The 23,174-nt window shown below is 46.6% G+C and overlaps 1 protein-coding gene across 1 annotated transcript in view; it reads left to right on the plus strand.

The window, feature by feature from the left end:
* LOC5576470 (arf-GAP with coiled-coil, ANK repeat and PH domain-containing protein 1) overlaps positions 1–22,038 on the plus strand; it is a 31,149-nt gene extending 9,111 nt beyond the window's left edge. The window contains exons 2-4 of the mRNA XM_021844759.1: positions 6,101–7,135; positions 7,205–7,426; positions 18,768–22,038. Of these exons, the coding sequence (XP_021700451.1) occupies positions 6,101–7,135; positions 7,205–7,426; positions 18,768–20,169 (2,659 nt within the window). The 3' untranslated portion in view covers positions 20,170–22,038. The remainder of the gene's footprint in view (positions 1–6,100; positions 7,136–7,204; positions 7,427–18,767) is intronic.
* The last annotated feature ends 1,136 nt before the right edge of the window (positions 22,039–23,174 follow it).

The following is a 23,174-nucleotide window of genomic DNA, read 5'->3' on the forward strand; positions in this document are numbered from 1 at the left end:
GACCAGATCTTTTCCGTGCGGCAAATCCTCCAGAAATGCCGTGAGTACCAGGTCCCTACGCTCCATTTGTTCATCGATTTCAAGGCGGCATACGATAGTATCGACTGCGTAGAGCTATGGAAAATCATGGACGAGAACAGCTTTCCCGGGAAGCTCACAAGTTTGATCAGAGCAACAATGGACGGTGTGCAAAACTGCGTGAAGATCTCGGGCGAACACTCCAGTTCGTTCGAGTCTCGGTGGGGACTATGACAGGGCGACGGACTTTCGTGCCTGTTGTTCAATATTGCGCTTGAAGGTGTTATGCGGTGAGCCGGACTTAACAGTCGAGGCACGATTTTCACGAGATCCGGACAATTTGTTTGCTTCGCGGACGACATGGATATTATTGGGAGAAAATTTGAAACCGTGGCAGATTTGTTCACCCGCCTTAAACGCGAAGCAACAAAGGTCGGGCTAATGGTGAATGCGTTGAAAACAAAGTACATGCTGGGTCCCGGAACTGAGCGCGACAGGGCCCGCCTAGGAAGCAGTTTCACGATAAACGGGGATACCTTCGAGGTGGTGGACGAGTTCGTCTACCTCGGATCCTTGTTGACGGCTGACAACAATGTTAGTCGGGAAATACGAAGGCGCATCATTAGCGGAAGTCGTACCTACTATGGGCTCCAGAAGAAACTGCGGTCAAAAAAGATTCACCCCCGCACCAAATGCACGGTGTACAAAACGCTCATAAGACCGGTAGTTCTCTATGGGCATGAGACGTTTCTTTTTTTTTTTTCTAAGCAATGGGGGGATAATCTGCTCAACAGACGCCGTGTGGGGTTAGGGACCATTTACTACATGCAAGCAGTAAACAGGACTACACCCCCGACCCACTAAACCATTTCCATTGCCGCCAAACCCTTCGTCTCTCCGGGACCACCAAGAAGGCATTGCTTCGGAGAGGGGCTATTGCACATCGCATCCTCCAGGTTAGCTGCGTAGCCATGCAGCAACGAACATCGATGACACGCTTAGGGGGGTCCACCAAGGTAGCATGCTGGCGCTTTGCCAGCTTCCCAGGTGGTCCTCACCTCCCGTTGTCCGCTGAAAGCGGGCAGGGTCGACCACTACGCCCGCGCCCAGCTGCACCGCAGGTATCAAGAACTGATACTGCGGGCTTCGCAATTTGACCTACTGAAGGCTCAGGCCCTATCAGCTAGCACCAGCTGGGATTGCTGACGAAGGGGCCTCCACCTGCCCCGAACAACCAGAGGCTCGTACCAACCCAGTAGGCCGGCGCTACGACAGCAGCGCTACCAGGATGTTCTCCCCGCGGCCACTTAATCGCTGTAAGGGTCGATTTCGACCGTAGGGCACCGGTATGACCTACGTAGCCGACTGCGAACCCTTGGACCACCTGTTGTTTAGCGTCTGCACTAGCCACTCCTCGAGTCCACTCGCCACCTCCTTTGCAGTTCCGAGACGATGTGGGTGATAGCCGATGAAACGGCATTCCAGCCAAACTCGTCTTCACACATCCTCTGGACCAATTTGTCCGGAGTCGTGTCCCGACCGCATGTGGCTAACATGCGGTCACGCATTGTGCGGAAACGCGGGCACACGAACAAAACGTGTTCCGCCGTTTCCTCTAAACCTGCACAAACTGAACATTCGGGAGAACCCGCATGACCGAAACGGTGTAGATACTGTCTAAAGCAACCATGGCCCGAAAGGACCTGTGTCAGGTGGAATGTTAGTTCCCCATGGCGCCTATTGACCCAGATATCTAACCTCGGAATCAACCTGTGAGTCCACACTCCCTTGGTGGAACTGTCCCACGCACGCTGCCATTTGACCATGGAGGCCAGTCTGGCAGTCCTGCGTATGCCTCTTGTGCCGCGCATTTCGAAGCACTCAATGTCTTCCATGATAAGGATACCAATAGGCACCATACCGGTGATGACGCAGAGTGCATCGTGTGACACGTACCGTAGCTCGCAACCCTCAGGCACATTAGCCTATAAGTACTCTCTAGCTTGCTACGGTAGCTCTTGGTACTTAAGGCCGTGCCCCAAGCCGGGCCACCATACCTCAGTATGGACGACGCGACACTGGCCAGAAGCTTTCGCTTGCTGGCGTACACCGCAGAGCTATTGGACATCATCCGGGACAGTGCCACAATAGCTGTGGAGGCTCTCTTGCAGGCATAATCGACGTGGCTACCGAAGGTAAGCTTATCGTCGATCATCACCCCCAAGTGTTTGACGGAGCGCTTCGAAGTGATCGTGCAGTCGCCTACACTGATCACCGCTTGCTGCACCGACTTTCGGTTGTTGACAACAACCGCCTCAGTTTTGTGGTGAGCCAATTCCAGTTTCCTGGAGCTCATCCACTCCTCCACAATTGCGATCGAGTGGGCTGCAGTCAATTCCACTTCTTCGATCGATTCACCGTAGACCTCCAGCGTAATATCGTCGGCAAAGCCAACGATGACCACACCCGCCGGGAATTTTAATCTCAACACCTCGTCGTACATGACATTCCATAACACCGGACCCAGGATGGAACCTTGCGGGACTCCTGAGGTTATGTGAAAGCACTTCCGACCCACCTCTGTGTCATAGACTAATACCCGATTCTGGAAGTAACTTCCGAGAATCTTGTACAGGTACTCGGGTATCCCCAGACGCAGGAGCGCATCGGCAATAGCCGCCCAACTGACACTATTAAATGCGTTCCTTACATCCAGAGTCACTACTGCGCAGTAGCGAATCCCCCTCCTCTTACGCTGGAGTGCTATCTCAGCGGTTTTCTTAACCGTCAGAATAGCGTCTACGGTGGACTTCCCTTTCCGGAAGCCGAACTGGTTGCTTGAGAGACCATTTACACTCTCAGTGTACCTCAACAGTCTGTTGAGGATGATCTTCTCGAGCACCTTTCCCGCCGTGTCAATCAAGCATATTGGTCTATACGCCGACGGGTCTTCAGGTGGTTTCCCCGCCTTTGGCAATAGTACCAGGCTCTGCCTCTTCCACGCATCTGGAAATACGCCCTCGTCCAGGCATATCTGCATAGCAGATCTGAACATACCGGGAGCCTCCAAGATTGCGACTTTGAGGGCCAGGTTTGGAACTCCGTCCGGACCTGGTGCCTTCCCCATGCTTAGGGATTTTGCAATCCCTACAAGTTCCTCATCGGTTACTCTATCCTCATCACCAGCCCCAATCCCCGGCTGTCCTACAAAAGGAGGCCATGGGCTAGGGTTGTGGCGCGGAAAGAGCCCCTCGATGAACCCCTCCAGCATCTGTGGAGATTGCTCCGTAGGAGCAATTGCACCTCTTGTCTTCGCCATAACGATCCTGTAGGCATCACCCCACGGGTTCGCGTTGGCACTCTGACAGAGTCTCTCAAAGCAGGCCTTTTTGCTTGCCCTTATCTCGGACTTCAGCGCGACTTTGGCAGCGGTGAACACCGCCCGTCGTTCTTCACGCTCCTGGGCATGAGACGTGGACTATGCTCAAGGAGGACTTGCAAGCTCTTGGGGTTTTCGAACACCGAGTGCTAAGGACGATCTTCGACGGCGTGCAGGAGAACGGCGTGGGGCAGCGAAGGATGAACCACGAGCTCGCTCAACTCTACGGCGAACCCAGTATCTTGAAGGTTGCTAAAACAGGAAGGGCATGTTGCAAGAATGCCGGACAGCAACCCTACAAAGATGGTGTTTGCTATGAATCCAGTCGGAACAAGAAGGCGTGGGGCGCAGCGAGCTAGGTGGATTGACCAGGTGCAACAGGACCTGGAGAGCGTGGGTCACAGTCGAGAATGGAGAGAAGCGGCCATGAACCGAGTGAATTGGCGAAATATTGTTGGTGAGGCTTTATCAAGATAATTGATGTAAAGCCAAATGAGTAAGTAGTTTATTTTGATTGTAATCAAAAATTTATATTTCTCCCCAAAAATGTTTGCTGGACTTCTAAAATCAAATTCATGTAGAAAAAATTACATGTCACATGATTTACAAGTAAAAAACAGGGTTTTTCAAAGTTATTTTAATTAATCAAATTTTGAGTGTAATCAAAAATTAAATTTTAATCAAACATGTGAATTGTGGTTCCGGAAATTATTTTCACCAAAGGAACCGTAGTTTATCACCTTAAATATTGTTACATTGCTTAATTTGTGCCATTAATCCAAATCAAACAACACTAAGAAATTAAATTAATTATTTCATTAAGCGTGGTAAAGATGGACAAATTATGAGTGGAATTATGATAAAAATCCACGTGCTCGGCTGTAAGTTGAACCCAGATCTCTTGTATGCTAGACGAGCGCTTTACCAACTAAGCTACCGAGCCATTTGGTAACCCAATAACTGAGTTGGTTACAAGTTTAGAATTCAAATCCCCACAGACTACGCAGTTCTTTTTTCATAACACACATCCATCCCAATGAAAATCGCTTAGAAAACGACGGAGACATGCATTGTCAAAGTTGAACTTTTAACTTTTTCTGGACCTTTTGTTGTAAGCGTCAGTTTTCTCCCCCGTGGTAGTAAGAGTTGAATGTTTCCAACCGAAAATATTTTTTACAACGCTTACTGTCTCTAAAAGATCAACTAGCATCATTTTGTATTAATAAAGTGCAAAATTAATTCTACAGAGCTATCAGATATGGGGCCTTCCTTAGCCGAATGGTTAGAGTCCGCGGCTACAAAGCAAAGTCATGCTGAAGATGTCTGGGTTCGAATCCCGGTCAGTTCAGGATCTTTTCGTAATGGAAATTTCCTTGACTTCCATGGGCATAAAGTATCATCGTACCTGCCACACGATATACGAATGCAAAAATGGCAACTTTGGCAAAGAAAGCTCTCAGTTAACAACTGTGGAAGTGCTCATAAGAACACTAAGCTGAGAAGCAGGCTCTGTCCCAGTGGGGACGTTATTGCCAAGAAGAAGGAGAAGAAGAAGAAGAAAAACTATCAGATATCGAAGACAAACTTTTAAGAATTTTTTTGGATCCTCACCATAGACTTCAATTTTTTTGCTGAAACTGTATTTATTTTATGGGAACCTATTAATAACAATTTCTGGACTTAAGCTTATTTTTCATATTAATACTGTATTGGTACTTCCGTCAAGACTTACTTTAAACTTAAAAAATCTATTCATATCAGTTTCATTTAAATACAAAATATTTTTCTCTGAAAAATGATATTATGATAGGTATCTGGAAGATTGTTGCTCTAAATATAACTTGATATATTTCAACAGGCTTCTGATTGATGATACTTTTGAAGAACAAGCATTTTTTTTAAATAAAAAATATATATTGTCGAATTTTTCAGCCAATTTCTAATAGTCATTGATTTTGATAACCTCCAAAAATCTTCCTAACGTTGTGCCTTATTAGACATTTCTTAACGTTGTGCCTTATTAGTGTGAAATTTAATTGTATTGGAGGATTTTTATTATCACAAATTATTGGCCGAAACAAGTCCTGTAAGAAAAATGACAACAATTGTGAGATCACTTGAAGCAAGGACTATTTTGTCCCAATTCACCGATAGTGGAAAACACGAAGTGTGTGTAGATCTACGATTCACTGGATTTTTCTCCAGTAGATCCAGTACCCATAAACGGTAAGAGCAAGAAAGTGCTTCTTGTTTAATATGTATGTGTAGTGGCACAACGTCGAAAAGAGCCTTGAGCTGCCGTGGGAATCATAGAGAACGCACTAGATATCGCCATCAAACACATCCTTTAGAGATGGCTCAATTTTGATTGGATTGTTCTCACTTGTAAATTGTAAATTGAATTTTCGTTGATGTGGGTCATCATTCTGTTCAAAATAACTTTTTCAAAAAGTTTACTGATGGAGGAAAGAAAACTGATTAGACGATAGCTAGAAGCTTCTGCAGGACTTAGTCTGGTTTTCAAATTTCCTTTTTCGTGCATCGTTTTCCGAACGCACAGCTATCACTACTATTACTATAACTATATATCTTTGTTGTAAAATGATTGCATATAAATTACAGCTGTTTTACAAAGTACAACAGCGCGACAGCCCGATGGTTAATACCTGACATGAATATTGAAACTATATACATTTTTTACAGATTACGTCTCGAACAGGAAGAAAATGAGATTGATCATTTGGAGCAAAAGCTAGAGAAGGTCATAAAAATGTGCAGTGTAGCCGTCGACAGTGGAAAAGAATACATCCGAAACCAAAGTGCATTCGCCACTTCGTTGTGGGACCTTCAGAAGCACTTCCAGGAAGATAAATCCTCCACGAGTGCTCTGACCACCTTGATCCACTGTCTGCAGGAAATGAACAAATTCCACACCACCCTACTGGACCAAGCCAGTAGAACTGTGCTGAAAAACTTGACAAGCTTCTTGAAAAAGGACGTCAAAGAGGTCAAGGATTACAAGCAAATCTTTACGAAAGTTTCGGAAAACTTGGATGCGGCAGTTTATAAGAACGCGCAGGTCAATAAGAACCGACCGATCGACATTGTCGAAGCGGAAAACTTACTTTCCGCAACAAAGTCATGCTATAACCATGCGGCCCTTGATTACGTCAACTACATCACTATGCTACAGAATCGCAAACGCCATGAAATTCTTGCCACGATTTTAAGTTACATCCAAGCCTGTAGCACCTACTTCCATCAAGGATCGGACCTCTGTGAAGACTACGGCTCGTTTTTCAAGACTCTTGACGAAGAAATAAGCAACATGCGTGCAGAATACAACGTACTCGACAAGCAGATGCAAAATCGTCACACGTGCGTTAACGAGCTCCTCGATGACGGTGAACGGTCTCTTTCTTCCTCCACTGGTGGAACACCATCGATCATCTCCAACGCATCTTGCTCAGCTGGTGATAGCTCAGACCTTCGAGCTTCCCAGCCGTACACCAACCGACCTCTGAATCACATGGAGGGCTACCTGTTTAAGCGGACGTCCAACGCTTTCAAAACGTGGAACAGACGTTGGTTTTGCATGCGAGACAACCAGCTGTTCTATAGGAAGCGGATGGGCGAAGAACTACCCACGGTCATGGAGGAAGATCTTCGGCTGTGTACAGTGCGATTGCTGTCCGATTCGGACCGCCGGTTTTGCTTCGAAGTCATCTCACCGACCAAGTGAGTATCAGAGCACCTAAATGCAGATTGTGGAATGTGAGAACTAATATTGTACGTGTGTTGTTACAGATCCCACATTCTGCAGGCCGATTCAGAAGCGATGTTGATGGCTTGGTTTAAAGCACTGCAAAAGGGAATCGATTCGGCGATACAGTACCACAGTCCGTACAGCAGTGACATGCGGGGCATCGCTAGCCAATCTCCCACTGATGAAAGCGCTCCTAGCAGTATCGGGGGTGATGGGAGTTCCAGCGGAAAGAGCAGTGATCCCAGGAAAGGTGTCAAGAAAATGTAAGTAACTAATTATTAATGTAAGTTGACAGTTACTTATTTCAAAGCAAGTGATCAACCAAATACGACATATACTTATATAACAATCACTCATGTAGGACGCAACTATTACCAATAAGATTTTGATTTTACGCATATTAATTAGGGTAATTAACGCATTTAGTGCAAAGCTTCGCGTATATAAGTTTTCATGTGAAATTCGTACGCACGACGTTCACACTCTGCTCTAACTTTTGATCCGATGGGTCAAATTGATTTAAATTTTGCGTACATCATCATTTATTGGTATTAGATTGTTTGTTATTACAATAAAACCGCGTCAACAATTCCACGCCATACAACTCGATTCGCAGCTGCCTTCTTCCATCCTCGGTTGCGGCCCACACTCACCAGATCATGCACCTAGTCTGCCCACCGCGTCCGCTGTGCTCAACGCCTTCTTGTACCTGCCGGATCGGAAGCGAACACCATTTTTGCAGGGTTGTTGTCCGGCATTCTTACAACATGCCCCGCCAAACGCATTCTTCCAGCTTTTGCTACCTCCAGAATGTTAGGTTCGCCGTAGAATATAGCGAGCTCGTGGCTCATCTTTCGCCGTAACACACCGCCAAAGATCGCCCTAAGCACACGACGTTCGAAGACTCCGAGTGCTTGCTCGAGCATCGTCAACGTTTCATGCTTATAAAGGACCTCCGGTCTAATCAGTGTTTTATTACATGGTACGGGGACGCAATGCTGAACAATAGGCACGAAAGACGGAAAGACCATCACCTTGTCTTAGCCCCTGTCGGGATTCGAACGAACTAGAGTATTCGCCCGATTTTTTTACACGGTTTTGCTCATCGTCCATCGTCGCTTTACTCAGTCTTGTGAGCTTCCCGGGAAAGCTGTTCTCCTCCATGATCCTCCATAGCTCTATGCGATTGATACTGTCGTATGCCGCTTTAAAATATACAGGTGATGCGTAGGGACCTGATATTCCCGGCATTTTTGGAGGATTTGCCGTACAGTAAAGATCTGGTCCGTCGTCCAACGGCCGTCCACGAAACAGGCTTGATTACTTCCCACGAACTCGTTTGCTATAGGTGATAGGCGACGGAACATAACCTGCGATGGCACTTTGTCGGCGGCATTTAGAACAGTGATCGCTCGATAGTTCTCACAATCTAACTTTTCGCCCTTCTTGTAGATGGGGCATTAAGCTGGTTCAAATAATTCTCGATAACTTTTTCAAATCGACGTAAGTAACTTCCATACGGTTTTGAGAAAATTTATTCAGAATAATCACAACTTGTCTTCTAAAACTGTTTTAAAATTAATCACCTTTTTAGCATTTTTTCGCCGTGTACATTGCTTAAATTTTGCATACAATGAGCTCGCTTTTAAAAACTAGAGTTCCTATGATTTCCCACAAACAAATTATGACAAAATGATAAGCCCTTTTTGTTTAGTTACTTGCGACGTTTTTGTACCACTGTTAAATCGACTTAAGTAGTATTTTCTTTTGATTCGTGGTTAAGTCACTTTGTCTTTCCATACAGCGGAGCGGCGAAAGTAGTGGTTAGGTTGCGAAAGTTGAAAATCTTACTTTCGTCGTTTTGTAAATCCGGAAATTAAACGTTCTAAAAGTGAAAAATCGAGCTGGTTTAGAACAAAACGTGTAGAATTTCGTCTGTGAAACAAGTAGAATGGATAAAGTAAGTTTATATACTTTTTTGACTTGAGTCTGTATGAATAAGTTTTCGAGAATTGGTTTTGCTCCACACCGCTCATTCAATTCTAGATCAAATTCTGAGTGTCCTCTCATGATCATAGCCATGATTTATGTGTGCTATCCTTCGCGCCAGATGCAGCAATGTTGCCTGTTCAGAAGATAAATTAGCACTGTTGAAGCATTTCTAATTGGACATAAATCAATGACTAATTACTGAGACGTTCGATTCGAATACGGGCTTCGGAAAAGTTGTAAATGACGAATGAATCTGTCAATATCAACGTAGCTTTACCCCTTAATAGCACATAGACAAACATTATAACTGATTTAGCGAATTGCTTGCTTTTCCCATAGTAATTCCCATACAAACTGTGAAGGGCTTGTGTAATCTCAGTTTTTAAACAAATAAGCTCAAATTTTTGAAGGACACTCATAAGTTGATCTTGAAACGAATGAGTGATGTGCAGCAAAAACGATTTTTTTATCCACCCCAATGGGGCATATTACTCCTTCCTTCCACTGCTGCGGTAGCTTTTCTGTTTTCCAGATCGTGCCTATCAGCCAGTGCAGACAAATGGCCAGCCTCTCCAGGCCCAAATTTATGAGTTCAGCTCCGATACCTGCCCCGGATACTACAACCAGCAGATTTATTGTTCTTGAGCTGGTGAACGGCATCCTTAATCTCCCTCAAATGGTTGGCTTCCATCGTGTGCAGTACTGACAAAAGCTTTCCCTCCGTTGTCTCGACCTTCATTGCATGTGCTTTTAGCGGCATTCAGGTGTTCGTCGAAGTGCTGCTGTCGACCACCTCACCCTCGTCCTTCTAGATGCTCCCATTCTTATCCCAGCTCACGAAGCCGTTGCGAGATGCGTTGATCTTCTAATAGAATGTCTAACAGCTGTTCCATCTCCTATCATTCCGTTTCCTTCTGGCGGCCTTTTTTTTCTCCCGAAAGGGGCGGATTTACTGTTGCCGTTTCCGTATACAACGTTCCACGTTCTGCCGGGTCTCTTGCTGCAGCTCGCGCTGTATTCTCCCCCTTAAAAATCTGCCTACATTCAGCCTGGCTTCATCCAGCTCACCCTCTTTCGGTAATACAGCCTCGAAGTGCTGTGTATATGCAGTTGCGACATCCGGTTGCTTAACCCGAGATAGGTCATACCGGGACGGCCGTCAGAGAGTTTTAGTCACAGTTCAGATAGTGGTCAGAGTCGATGTTAGCGCCACGATAGGTCCTGACGTTCATAATATCGGAGAAGTTACTTACCTTAGCAGTCAGGCCAAGGCCTGGGTAGCTTCTGCTGTACGTAGAAGACGTCTCCATTCGACTCGGTCCATGGCTGCTTGTCGCCAGCCACGCATTCTGCGAAGGGTCCGCAGATCGTCTTCAACATGATCGACCCATCTTGCTCGCTGCGCACCACGTCGTCTTGTACCGGTCGGATTGTTTTCAAGAACCATTTTCACCGGGTTGTTATCCGACATTCTGGTGACATGCCCGGCCCATCGCAACCTCCCAATTTTTGCGAGGTGCACGATGGTTGGTTCTCCCAGCAGCTGATGCAATTCATGGTTCATTCGCCTTCTCCACGTTCCGTCTTCCATCCGCACTCCGCCGTATATGGTCCGCAACACCTTCCGATCGAAAACACCAAGGGCGCGTTGATCCTCTGCACGTAGGGTCCATGTTTCGTGCCCATAGAGGAGTACCAGTCTTATCAGTGTCTCGTAGATGGTTAACTTCGTCTGGCACGATTTCCAGTAACGATGCGTCTCTGGATTTCTCTGCTGGTGTCGTTGTCGGCGGCCATCAGTGAGCCCAAGTATACGAATTCTTCGACAACCTTGGTTTCATCACCGTCAATATGAACTGGGGGACGTGCCGTGTCCTCTCTTGAGCCCTTCACTATCATATACTTTGTCTTCGACACATTGATGTTCAGTCCGATTTGCCAGCCCTTAGTCGGATGTACGTACCCGCCAACGGAAGAGAACCGACTGATACGACGGCGAATGTGAGCAGTTGAAGAATGAGAAGAATTCAGCATGGGCGAGAATGCTGCAACACCTCACGAACGAACGTGAGGTGGTCGAAAGGTGGCGGCAGCACTACGACGAGCACCTTTATGGTGATGTGGCCAGTTGCGAAGGTGACACGGACATAACTTTGGGAGCACGTGCGGACGACGAAGGACTTCCGCCTCCAGATTTCCAAGAGGTAAAACAACAAAGCCGTTGGAGTGGTTCAACTACCGAGCGAGCTGCTGGAATACAGTGGCAAGAGCGCTGCACTGGGTTATTTTCAAGATTTGGGAGGAGGAAGTATTACCGGAGAAGTGGATGGAAGCTGCCGTGTGTCCCATCTACAAAAAGGGCAAACACCTGGTTTGGGCAAATTATCGTGCGATCACAATTTGGAGCACCGCCACCAATTGCTAGAGAATTCGTTGGGCAATATCAGGCAGGATTTATGGGCGAACGAGCAATAACGGACTGGATATTTGCAATCCGTCAGGTGTTGTGGAAATGCCGCGAATACAATGTACCCACACATCATTTGGCCACTTCCAACTGCTGCGCGTATTCTTAGGCTACTTCTAAGTCCCGTAGCCGCTCGATGTTGAGCCGCGGCGTTCGACTTTGACGCGAGTTGATTACCGTCGAAAGATTTGAGCGCATACATACAGCAATTAGGTAGTGGTCCGAATCTATATTCGCACTGCGGTATGTGCGAATAGTGGTAATGTCTGAGAAGAATTTCCCGTCGATTAGAACGTGGTCAATTTGATTTTCGGTTTGATTATCGGCTGATCTACAGGTGGCCTCTGCGGGGGAAGAAGGTGCTTCGGACTACCATATCACGACTCGTGGTCCACGAGAGGTTGCAAAGTTGATGCATCGTTGATCGTTATCGTTTAATACGGCGTACAGACTGTTTCGCCCGATCATCGGTCTATACATTTCCTTTCGTCCTACCTGTGGATCATGTCACCAACAACGATTTTCACGTTACGCGGCAAGCATCCGTCATATATCTGCTCTAGCTGCGCGTAAAACGTATCCTTCTCGTCGTCGGGTGTCCCTTCGTGTGGACAGTGTACGTTGATAATGCTTCTTCTTCCTGGCGTTACGTCCCCACTGGGACAGAGCCTGCTTCTCAGCTTAGTGTTCTTATGAGCACTTCCACAGTTATTAACTGAGAGCTTACTATGCCAATGACCATTTTGCATGTGTATATCGTGTGGCAGGTACGAAGATACTCTATGCCCTGGGAAGTCGAGAAAATTTCCAACCCGAAAAGATCCTCGACCGGCGGGATTCGAACCCACGACCCTCAGCTTGGTTTAGCTGAATAGCTGCGCGTTTACCGCTACGGCTATCTGGGCCCCCCGTTGATAATGCTGAAGTAGAATAAACGGCCTTTTATCCTCATCCAGCACATCCTTGCGTTGAACAGCTGCCTCTTTTCCACATCTTCTGTCCAGTCCAACATAGCTCCTACAGCGCTACGATATCGAAGTTACGGGGATGTAGTTTGTCATAGATTAACCTGTCGCAACCACGTCTAATATCTAGTATCTATGGCTATGGCGGCGCTTTCGAGGATGATGTCTAACAGCTCTACTGTAATTGCCAGCAAACGCAAGCTCCTGGCAAGCGTGGCGCTATTCATACTAAAGTATGGAAGACCAACCTGATCAAAAGTGCTTAGAACGAGCAGACAACTAAAGTGGTATAGAATCATGTGCTTAAGGTGAAGATGCATCGAAGCCAAACCTCGAATTGTCAAGAGCACAAATCTAGAGAACCTGACAACTGTTCGTGCTGAAAATCTAATCGATTGGTCATCACCAGCGAGTGACCAGTGAGTAGCATTTTCAATACAAACGGTTGTCTGGTTCTCTAGATTTGTGCTCTTGAAAATTCAAGGTTTGGCTTCGATGCATCTTCACGTTAAGAGTAGCAAGTGCATATCGAACGGCTTCTAAAGAGCCATGTACATCATAGCCGGGATCTCCAGAGCATAGAGTATGTTCGTGCCTGCCTGCCATAAGCGTTGGCGAGAGCGTGTGACGCAACTATGCCAATAAAATTGTAGCCAATGAATCAGCGGCGTCCTGCATACTGGTGGAACGACATGCTCAGCACCCTCAGTGCAGCCTGCTTAATGGCCAGACGACGCATGTATAGAGCTAGATCGGAAGCCAGCATAGAAAAGCTTAAGGTGACCTACCGGCTGGCCAGGGCCGCGGGAGATAGCGACGCGTAAATCGAACTGCTACAAAGAGTTGTGTCGAGAAGCTGACGCAAATCCCTGGGGCAATGCCTATCGAGTAGTGATGAGGAAGATTAAGGGCCCGGCTTTCGTAAAAAGACTTCGACGGTGGATGCTATTCGTCATCGCAAGCGCGGATAAAGCCTCCAAGCAGAAGAGGAGATGCAATGGATACTGCGCGTTCAACAGTGCCAAGTTGGGAGACTATCACTGCAGCCCTACACAGAATGCGAGTTCCCGAATATCTGTGTAAAGTGCTGCGAAGCTACCTTCAGAACCGGGTACTGGTTTACGACACAAACCAGGGACGGAAGTCAACCAAAGTGACGGCGGTAGTCAGGTTCGCAGATGACGTCGTTCTTGCGATAACTGGCGAGACTACGGAGGAGGTGAAGATTCTGATGGCGGAATCGCTAAACATCATTGAATCGTGGATGAGTAGAGTCAAGCTGAAGTTGGCTCATCACAAAACGGAGGTGGTGCTGGTCAGCAACTGCAAGGCGGTTCAGCAGTTCGAAATCAACGTCAGAGGACACGCAATTTCATCGAATCGCTCTCAAAAACACCTTGGAGTAATGGTCGACGACAGACTAAACTTCAATAGCCACGTAGACTATGCCTGCGAAAAGGCAGCAAAAACAGCAAACACTGTAGCTAGGATCATGCCCAACATTGGATGACCAAGAAGCAGTAGGAGGCGTCTTCTGACGACCTTATCATCGTCCATACTGAGATACGGAGTCCCGGTTTGGGCTGCAGCGTTGACAATTAAACACAATCGAGAGAAGCTAGCAGATATCGTGGGAGGCAGTGTGCGTTATCGCCGGAATGATCTCCATCTGCATCACTCTGGCTGAGGACATTGCATGGTACCAGCAAAAGAACGCTAGGAATGTAAGGAATACCATCAGGCTCATTCTTAACGTGTCGGTGTGGACAACCAGAAAACATGGGGAAGTTAACTTCTTCCTGACTCAGTTTTTGTCAGGCCATGGATGCTTCCGGAAATATCTGCACAGATTCGGACAAGGAAATGGCGTGAAGACCAGAGAGCTCCGCGCCGCGATCGGAGTAGGCTAGATCCTCCGTCGAAGACTAGATCGAGTAGAGCGGGCGTAGCTTAGTATCGTTAATAAGTCGTCTGGGCGCCTGCAAACCGGAAGTCATCCTCCAAGCGGAAATGGAGAACCGACCCTGGCATTTGGCCAACCAACATCAAGTCGGAGTAGGCTGAGTCCATCGCAAGGGTCTAGCTGAGTAATTCGCGAAACAGCATCGGCATATGGTCGTCGTGGCGCCTGTGAACCGAAAGTTTCCCTCCACCGGAATCGCAGGACCGACCTCGGCATCTGCCCGGCCGGCTTAGGAATAGACTACGTCCACCGTCGGGGACTAGTTGAGTAGATCGCGTAGTAGCACCGGCAAAAGGTCGTCGGGACACCTGTGAACCGTAAGTTTCCTACCCCTGGAATCGCAGGACCGACCTTTGCATCTGCCCGGCCTCCAAAGCTAGACTGAGTACACCGCCGGGGTTTAAATGAGTAATTCGCGAAACAGCACCGGCATATGGTCGTCGGGGCGCCTGTGAACAGGAAGTTTCCCACCACCTGAATAGCAGGGCCGACCTCAGCATTAGCCCGGATAGCATCGGTTCGGGAGATCTTCCGCCACCGGGGAAATCTTCGTCGGAGTAGGATAGATCCACCGCCGGGGACTACTCTAAGCAGTACGTAACATATCACCGGCTTGAGTCGTCGGAGCGCCAGTGAACAGGAAACCGTCCTCCAATTGGAATCGCCGGACCGACTTCGGCACTCCACCGGTTAATATCTAAGCATGAGGAAACGCGTAACCGGAGTATGCTAGCTCCGGGGACTAGGCCGAGTAGCATCGATCGCCACAAACCAGTTTTGGGTCGTCGGGATGCCAGTGAACCGGAAGTCATCCTCCAACCGGAATCGCTGAACCGACCTCGGCATCCAACTGGTCAACCGAGAGAGCTCGAACAGCAGCAGCGGAGAACGAATCGTCGTAGAGTAGCGAAGTGCACATGAGTGTCCAGCAGACGTTCAACAGGGCTCTGATGTGAGGCCAGCGCAAGAGAAAAAGCTGTGCAAAGCCCCGGCGAGATTTTCAAACGCCAATTTGGCAAAACGAATAGTCGCAGAGACACCGTAGTAATGGCGCAGTGAGAAGCGTTTTTGACGACATCTAACTCCATTATGTCCATTAAAGTCCACCCTAGGAATGGGAGACCACCGACGTACTGGTGGACTCAAGCTATTGCGAACCTGCGTCGTGCCTGCCCACGGGCCAGGAGACGGATGCAGCGAGCACGTACCGAGCAGGAGCGTGAAGAACGACGGGCGGTGTTCACCGCTGCCAAAGTCGCGCTGAAGTCCGAGATAAGGGCAAGCAAAAAGGCCTGCTTCGAGGGACTCTGTCAGAGTGCCAACGCGAACCCGTGGGGTGATGCCTACAGGATTGTTATGGCGAAGACAAGAGGTGCAATTGCTCCTACGGAGCAATCTCCACAGATGCTGGAGGGGATCATCGAGGGGCTCTTCCCGCGCCACAACCCTAGCCCATGGCCTCCTTTTGTAGGACAGCCGGGGATTGGGGCTGGCGATGAGGATAGAGTAACTGATGAGGAACTTGTAGGGATTGCAAAATCCCTAAGCATGGTGAAGGCACCAGGTCCGGACGGAGTTCCAAACCTAGCCCTCAAAGTCGCAATCTTGGAGGCTCCCGGTATGTTCAGATCTGCTATGCAGAATGCCTGGACGAGGGAGTATTTCCAGATGCGTGGAAGAGGCAGAGCCTGGTACTATTGCCAAAGGCGGGGAAACCACCCGGTGACCCGTCGGCGTATAGACCAATATGCTTGATTGACACGGTGGGGAAAGTGCTCGAGAAGATCATCCTCAACAGACTGTCGAGGTACACCGAGGGTGTAAATGGTCTCTTAAGCAACCAGTTTGGCTTCCGGAAAGGGAGGTCCACCGTAGACGCTATTCTGACGGTTAAGAAAACCGCTGAGATAGCACTCCAGCGTAAGAGGAGGGGTATTCGCTACAGCGCATTAGTGACTCTGGATGTAAGGAACGCATTTAATAGTGCCAGTTGGGCGGCTATTGCTGATGCGCTCCTGCGTCTGGGGATACCCGAGTACCTGTACAAGATTCTCGGAAGTTACTTCCAGAATCTGGTATTAGTCTATGACACAGAGGTGGGTCGGAAGTGCTTTCACATAACCTCAGGAGTCCCGCAAGGTTCCATCCTGGGTCCGGTGTTATGGAATGTCATGTACGACGAGGTGTTGAGATTAAAATTCCCGGCGGGTGTGGTCATCGTTGGCTTTGCCGACAATATTACGCTGGAGGTCTACGGTGAATCGATCGAAGAAGTGGAATTGACTGCAGCCCACTCGATCGCAATTGTGGAGGAGTGGATGAGCTCCAGGAAACTGGAATTGGCTCACCACAAAACTGAGGCGGTTGTTGTCAACAACCGAAAGTCGGTGCAGCAAGCGGTGATCAGTGTAGGCGACTGCACAATCACTTAGAAGCGCTCCGTCAAACACTTGGGGGTGATGATCGACGACAAGCTTACCTTTGGTAGCCATGTCGATTATGCCTGCAAGAGAGCCTCCACAGCTATTGTGGCACTGTCCCGGATGATGTCCAATAGCTCTGCGGTGTACGCCAGTAAGCGAAAGCTTCTGGCCAGTGTCGCCTCGTCCATACTGAGGTATGGTGGCCCGGCTTGGGGCACGGCTTTGAGTACCGATAGCTACCGTAGCAAGCTAGAGAGTACTTATAGGCTAATGTGCCTGAGGGTTGCGAGCGCGTACCGTACCGTGTCACACGATGTACTGTGTGTCATCACCAGTATGATGCCTATTGGTATCCTTATCATGGAAGACATTGAGTGCTTCGAAAGGCGCGGCACAAGAGGCATACGCAGGACTGCCAAACTGGCCTCCATGGTTAAATGGCAGCGTGCGTGGGACAGTTCCACCAAGGGAGTGTGGACTCACAGGTTGATTCCGAGGTTAGATATCTGGGTCAATAGGCGCCATGGGGAACTAACATTCCACCTGACACAGGTCCTTTCGGGCCATGGTTGCTTTAGACAGTATCTACACCGTTTCGGTCATGCGAGTTCTCCCGAATGTCCAGTTTGTGCAGGTTTAGAGGAAACGGCGGAACACGTTTTGTTCGTGTGCCTGCGTTTCCGCACAATGCGTGACCGCATGTTAGCCACATGCGGTCGGGACACGACTCCGGACAATTTGGTCCAGAGGATGTGTGCAGACGAGTTTGGCTGGAATGCCGTTTCATCGGCTATCACCCACATCGTCTCGGAACTCCAAAGGAGGTGGCGTGTGGACTCGAGGAGTGACTAGTGCAGACGCTAATCAACAGGTGGTCCAAGGGTTCGCAGTCGGCTACGTAGGTCATACCGGTGCCCTACGGTCGAAATCGACCCTTACAGCGATTAAGTGGCCGCGGGGAGAACATCCTGGCAGCGCTGCTGTCGTGGCGCCGGCCTACTGGGTGGATACGAGCCCCTGGTTGTTCGGGGCAGGTGGAGGCCCCTTCGTCAGCAATCCCAGCTGGTGCTAGCTGATAGGGCCTGAGCCTTCAGTAGGTCAAATTGCGAAGCCCGCAGTATCAGTTCTTGATACCTGCGGTGCAGCTGGGCGCGGGCTTAGTGGTCGACCCTGCCCGCTTTCAGCGGACAACGGGAGGTGAGGACCACCCGGGAAGCTGGCAATGCGCCAGCATGCTACCTTGGTGGACCCCCCTAAGCGTGTCATCGATGTTCGTTGCTGCATGGCTACGCAGCTAACCTGGAGGATGCGATGTGCAATAGCCCCTCTCCAAAACAATGCCTTCTTGGTGGTCCCGGAGAGACGAAGGGTTTGGCGGCAATGGAAATGGTTTAGTGGGTCGGGGTGTAGTCCTGTTTACTGCTTGCATGTAGTAAATGGTCCCCAACCCCACACTCCCGGACCTCGGTCCGGAGTCTGTTGAGCAGATTATCCCCCCATTGCTTAGAAGGAAAAAAAAAACTCCATTATGTTCCGGGGGAGATCTAGACACAGGAGCAGTAGGAAAAGCAGTTGGGATGGGACTTAAAAGCTAGAAAAAATATAATATACACAGTTTGAGAAGAAAGGGATTGAATAAAAAGATAAGACGGCGAAGTAAAGAATACAGACGGGCCCGGGGATTCAACCCAATACCCTTTGTGTGTAATACAGTAGCTTTTGCTATTAGAATACCTTTGCTGTGTAGAAATAATACCTATTTGTAATAATCGCATCTCTCTTCTATCTTTTCAGCAACTGGACTCAAATTCTCCGCATTCCCGGCAATGCGCGCTGTTGCGACTGTGGCAACACGGATCCCAAGTGGGCATCGATCAACCTCGGTATCACGCTATGCATTGCGTGTTCGGGAGTTCATCGCAGCTTGGGCGTACACTACAGTAAAGTTCGCTCGCTAACTCTAGATGTGTGGGAACCGGAAATACTTCGGGTCATGATAGAGCTCGGTAACGACGTGGTCAATCGAATCTACGAGGCTAACACGGCAAAGGTGAATCGATTTGACCGCGCCACCGACAACTGTGAGATATCGGTTCGTGAAGCGTGGATTAAGGCAAAGTACATCGATCGGAAGTTCGTACTTCCGTTGGACAGTACGGGAGGATTGGGATTAGATCCCACGCCTACCAGTACGTCTTCCTCGACTTTATCGTTCAAAAGTTTGGACAACGATAGCTCGAGATATCCGGAGAAGTGGAGTATCAAAAAGTTGAGGCGTAGGAGTTATCGGAAGCTACTTAGGAAGAAAAATAAGGAAGAAGCTGGGGAGGGACATTCAAGCGGTGGAACTACGGATACGGATCCGGATGCCGACGAAAAAGATGTAAACCTAAACATTCCAAAGAAATTCAACGACATTCTGTTGATTGGTGATACCATAATCGAGAACGATCACAACTTTACCGATGAACATCTCCTACTTCTCAATTCGGACCAAGAATCTACCAGCGGCGAAGAAGACAATGGAATAATGGAGTGCGAAGACTTCGACAAGCTGAATCCAAACTTCCTTTTGTACAAAGCAGCAAGCGGTCATAATTTGCCAGTGATGTGCCAAGCGATGGCCCTTGGGGCGGACAAAAACTGGACCAACCCCGAAGAATTCGACCGAACAGCGTTGCATGCAGCCATTCTTTCCGGGTCGGTCATGTCCTGCGAATTTCTCCTGATCAACGGCTGCAACATTAACACTACGGACAAGAACGGCTACACGGCCCTGCATTTGGCCGCGGAAAACGGTTCTACTGCCCAGGCATACCTACTCCTCAAACACAAAGCCAAATATGACATCAGGGCTGTGAATCGAAAGCTTCCCATCGACATTGCGGTGGAACGGACGGATGCCGATATCGTGACGCTGTTGAGGCTAGCACAGCTGAACGACGAAATCGGTCCCGGCGAGGAGGGATGCAACTACCTGGGCGGTGATTCGACCTACACTGATGTGATGAACGATTTTTCCCACCTTACCAGCAATCAACCCTACCGGTTGCAGAAGAATCGAAATCCGGGAGGGGCAACACCCGGTGATTTGAGCCTGAGCTCAATGGCGTCCTCTTCTGTCTCTAGTGCTTCCACGATGGTTCCGACGGATACCGTTGTCACCGATTTAGATGAGCAGAACGAAGGAAAATAGGACACATTCGTTGAAATTCGTTCCAGAGCAGGTTTCATGAACTATTTTAGATTTGTTCATAATCGGTTGAAAGTTATGAACTATTGTTATCGAATCCCACAAATTCTAGAGCTGAGAATAGAACTGCAGTTGCATGGTTTGTACTTATGGCATTTAGACATGAACAATATTGTACACGTGTACAAAAATATGTTATACTTGTCACAGACGACACTGACAACGAAATACGGAGTGCATTTTTTATGCTTAACCACAATTTCGTGGTAAAATTTTGTTTTTGAACTTGATGTTGTTAAATTCTTGGTAGCAGTGGTTCAAGAAGTTGAAGTTAATTGTTAAGATGCTATTTTATTCACATTACGGTTTAACTGAATCGGTTTGCAAATTGCAATTGCATATGTAGCAAATTAACTGAAGCTGTGGAAGGATCTAGTTTGCTCTTAGAAGAACTATTCAATCATTTTTAATCAATAAGAATCGTTATGAAACTTTGATTTATCTACTCTATTTGCTTAAAAGTTCTATCCTAGAAGTCTTCCAAAGTTTTTCCTTGTTTTAATCCATTGATCAACCTTATTTTTTGACTCCACTGAAATAGATTTAAAAAAATCTTATATAGAATGTACTCTACTTATGGGTTATTCCCGTCATTCCACGCCAAGTGACCATATCACCAGTAATCGACATTAAAGGATTTTCAACAAACTTGGGCAAAATATCCATTCATCTATTCATTTATTATCTATTTTCAAAATGTTCAATTTTTATGCCGAAACGGAGGATCACTAGGCTCCTGGGATTATTGCTTCAAGATTTTGGTTCAGGATGTTGTAAGAATTCACACCAGAGATATCTTCAAGTATTCTTGGTGTACTTTTTGCAGATTTAAGAAAAAAACACTAGGCGATTTTTTCAGGACCACTTTATGAGGCACATGAATTTTTCAGAGTACATACCACGGATTTTCTCCGAAATTTTGATTCAGTGTTTTATTAAGATCTTATTCAGGGGTCTTACTGAAACAATGTTATGCCAAATAACCAGTATGCCAAACAACCTTGTGCCAAATGGCTTTATACCAAATTACCCAGACCCCTTCTAATGTTTCGCCAGGGATTGTGTTACATGTTTCTGCTGAAATTTAATCACAAATTGAATGCTTGATTTGTAAAAAGGTTTCCTTTGGGTATTACTCGGAAAAATCTTGAGGAATTCAGCCAGTTCTCAGTTCCCCAGGAAATCTTTTACAAATTTTCTCCAGCATTATCATATACCTAGTTTTTTTTAATTAAACTTCTCTAAGATTTTTGTTCGGCATTTCTTCAAGTAATCAATCAGATTTTTCTCTAAGGGTAATATCAGAAATCGTTTATCTTTTTTTTCAGGAATTCACTCAAACTGTTGCTGAAAATGTCTTTAGGATTCTTTCTAGGACATTGCAAGAAATTCTTAGATGATTTTCGTTCAGGATAGTACAAGAACTCGGGGCTTTCCTTAGCCGAGAGGTAAGAATCCGCTGCTATAAAGCAAAGCCATGGTGAAGCTGTCTGGGTTCGATTCCTGGTCGGTCCAGAATCTTTTCGTAATGGAAATTTCCTTGACTTCCCTGGGCATAGAGTATCATCGTATCTGACATACGATATACTGTGGAAGTGCTCATAAGAACATTAAGCTGAGAAGCAGGCACAGTTCCAGTGAGGACGTAATGCCAAGAAAGAAAAAGAAGATTACTAGAACTCATCCAGATTCTTTTCTAACGATACCTTCAGAATAAACTCATCGGCTTTCTTCAGACTCTCTCAGGAACTCCTCTAAAGATTATAATAATAATGGTTCAAAAATAGGAACTTAAGAGACATTATGCCTGGAGAACACATAGCAAAAAGAAAATCAAAAATAAATTAAACAATAAGCAAGAAAGACCAAACAGGAAGTAAAAGACCTTTGGATGGGGGCTTTTCGGCACAAGATCATTTGACATAATAGACATTTGGCATAAACAGAATTATATCGCTTTTTTCAAAATATGCATGTTCTAACAGAAACAATGTTAAGTCAAATTACCATTATTCCAAATAGTGTTATGTCAAATGACCCAGTCCTCTTTTGACATTTCGCCAGTTATTTTTACACATTTTTCTCCTGGAATTTAATTACAAATTGAATCAAGTATTACTCGGAAAATTTCTTCAGAAATGCAGCCAGTCCTCAGTTACTTTTACACATTTTCTTAGGATTTTCTCCATGAAAATAATTCTATATGAAATAGTCCTTTTTTAATTCAACTTCTCCTAGAGTATTGTTTGGGATTTCTCCAAGAAATTAATCAGAATCTTTTTTAAGGATGATACATAAATCTTTACACATTTTTTTTCAGGATTTCTCTCAGATTGTTCTGAAATTGTTTTCCAGAAATTCATCCAGTGATTCTTCCTCGGATATTTCAATGAATTCTTGGATTATTTTCTTTGAGCATATTACAAGAACTCATCCAGGTTTTTTTTTCTAATGATACATTCAGATAAAACTCATCGGATTTCTTCGGAGACTCTCTTAGAAATTACTCTAGAGATTCTTACAGAAATTTTTCTAGGAAATCTTCCACAAATTTTCCTAATGTTTTCTCCAATATTTTCATAAAGGACTTATTTTTAAACTCAACTACTAAAAGGCTTTTTTTCGAGATTTCTTCAAGAAACCAAACAAAATCTTCTCTAAGAATAATACCAGAAACCCTTCCATATTTGTTTCAGGAATTCCCTAAGATTCTTGCTGAAAATTTTCACGGAAGTCATCAACAAAATTCTGCAGGAATCCATCTGATGAGCCTTCCATGGATTTTGTTGAGATTTCTTGTAAAATTTTCATTCGACAGCTGAAAGAATCAACCGGTATTTTCTCCGATGACACCTCTAGAAATTACTACTTAGATTCATTTATGGATTTAATAAGGTTTTTTTCCATGAGTTTTTTTTCTAGTGATACTTTCAGCATAAACTCATCAA

This window comes from Aedes aegypti, chromosome 1 (assembly GCF_002204515.2).
Source record: "Aedes aegypti strain LVP_AGWG chromosome 1, AaegL5.0 Primary Assembly, whole genome shotgun sequence".
Taxonomy (NCBI): Eukaryota; Metazoa; Arthropoda; class Insecta; order Diptera; family Culicidae; genus Aedes; species Aedes aegypti.